The 2,015-nt window shown below is 45.1% G+C and overlaps 1 protein-coding gene across 1 annotated transcript; it reads right to left on the minus strand.

The window, feature by feature from the left end:
* Positions 1–438: 438 nt before the first annotated feature.
* Positions 439–1,470, minus strand: LOC121023006 (olfactory receptor 7C1-like). The gene has a single exon (XM_040464633.1). It carries the CDS (start codon positions 1,402–1,404, stop codon positions 439–441), a length of 966 nt encoding a protein of 321 aa, XP_040320567.1. The 5' UTR covers positions 1,405–1,470.
* Positions 1,471–2,015: the final 545 nt, after the last annotated feature.

The following is a 2,015-nucleotide window of genomic DNA, read 5'->3' on the forward strand; positions in this document are numbered from 1 at the left end:
AATTTAATAACGTTGATGGGACTGGAAGGAAAGTAGATCAGAAAAAAAACGTGGAGGGGATCAAATCTTTGGGTTCATTTTAGTCATGTGACCTGAGAAAACATCTCTGTAAATGAGTTTTCAGGACATTTCCAAAATAGGTACACATCCCATCCCTCTGAGGATAGATATTAAATACATGAGATTTGATTCATTTTTTTTTAAGAAATCCAAACCATTACCAAATATAACTGAGAAAATATCAGGTTCTGTTCACACCAAGTTATAATGAGTGGTTATAAAGTGAAAAAGGGAACTCAAGATATAGCCTGAAGAAAAATCGAGAGGGCAGGGAAGACCCCAGGAAAGTACTGCTTTAAAACAGGTACAACTGGGGAAGAAATAAAGATATTGGATGAAGCAAGCCAGGATTTCTGGACCTCCATATTGTGCACCCAGTTACCATAAGACTCCTCCGGAGACCCCACTGCTGAGAGGCACCACCCTGCTGAGTAGTCTCCTTAGAGCCCCCTTCATGTCCCTGTTCCTCAGACTGTAGATGAAGGGGTTCAGCATGGGCGTGACAATCGTGTACATCACTGAGGCCACCAGACTTGTCCTAGAGGATGAAGTCGCTGCAGAACTGAGGTAGACCCCAAGACCTGTTCCATAGAACAAGAAGACCACTGAGAGGTGAGAGCCACACGTGGAAAAGGCTTTGTACTTGCCAGTAGCTGAGGAAAGGTTGAGTATGGAGGAAACAATTTGATAGTAGGACAAAAGTATTCCGTTGAAAGGAATCACGGCCAGAAGGCCAGTTGCAGAATACACCACCATGGTATTGACGAAGGTGTCAGAACAGGCAAGCTTCAGGACTTCGGGAAGATCACAAAAGAAGTGTGGGATTTCCACGTTTGTGCAGAAGGACAGCCTCAAAAGGGTCAAGGTCTCGAGCAGGGAACCCATGATACTGAGGCACCAGGATCCCAATGCCAACAGCCCACAAAACTGGCCGTTCATGATGATTGAGTAGTGCAGGGGGTGACAGATGGCCACAAAGCGGTCATAGGCCATCGCGGTCAGGAGTAAGTTGTCCAGGCATCCAAACACAATGAAAAAAAATATCTGGCTGAGGCAGCCTTCATATGTTATGATTGTGCTCTGAGTCTGGATGTTCCAGAGCATCTTCGGGACAGTAGTGGAGGTAAAACAGATGTCAGCCAAGGACAGGTTGGAAAGGAAGAAGTACATGGGGGTGTGGAGGAGGGAGTCAGAGCAGATGACCAGGATAATGAGCAGATTCCCAGTGACCGTGACCAAGTACATGGACAGGAACAGCCCAAAGAGCACAAATTGACTATCTGACTTTGCTGAAAATCCCAAGAGGAGAAATTGCGAAGCACATGTTTGATTTCCTGATTCCATGTGGATGAAACCACTACCAGGAAAGAGAGGGGGAAAAAAATCAACATTCAATTACCATCACTTTGATGGCACAGAAATGTGGTTGCCTTCGATTTCAGGTGAATGGATTAATAAAGTACTGCCCCTTATATCATTGCCTCAGTTGGGGAGTTGTAAATGCTTTCATCCTTCCTTTGTACCGCTACTCGCTGGAAATGTAATCCTCGTTCCAAAGCAGCTGTCCCCCTTCATCGCCTGGCTACTCAGAGTGTGGTCCGTGGATCAGCAGGATCAACATTGCCCAAGAGCTTATGTGAATGCCGAGTCCCAGGCCACATTCACTCTTGCCGAATCAGAAGCTACACTGCAACAAGGTCGCAGAGTCTCACCTGTTCATTCATGACTGCGTAGTGTTGGTCTAGAACCTCTGTGGCATCAGGTCCTTCAACTTTTATCTCCCCACTTTTATTTTCTTCTACATCTTGGGTCAAGCCTCCTTACTTAATATGTAGGCAAAAATTGGAGCCCAATTAATAGAGCTTTTTTCTGCCTTCCGTGTGGAGTTCATAGTTTCATTCATTGCCCTTAACTATTCCAAACACTGCTTATGAAGCCTGAATTTAGTTTTTCAA

Source organism: Herpailurus yagouaroundi, unplaced genomic scaffold (assembly GCF_014898765.1).
Source record: "Herpailurus yagouaroundi ecotype Mexico unplaced genomic scaffold, PumYag 486, whole genome shotgun sequence".
Classification (NCBI taxonomy): Eukaryota; Metazoa; Chordata; class Mammalia; order Carnivora; family Felidae; genus Herpailurus; species Herpailurus yagouaroundi.

What these genes read in the sequence shown, in the direction of transcription:
- LOC121023006 (XM_040464633.1), bottom strand. Translation starts at nt 1,404, where the DNA reads ATGGAATCAGGAAATCAAACATGTGCTTCGCAATTTCTCCTCTTGGGA.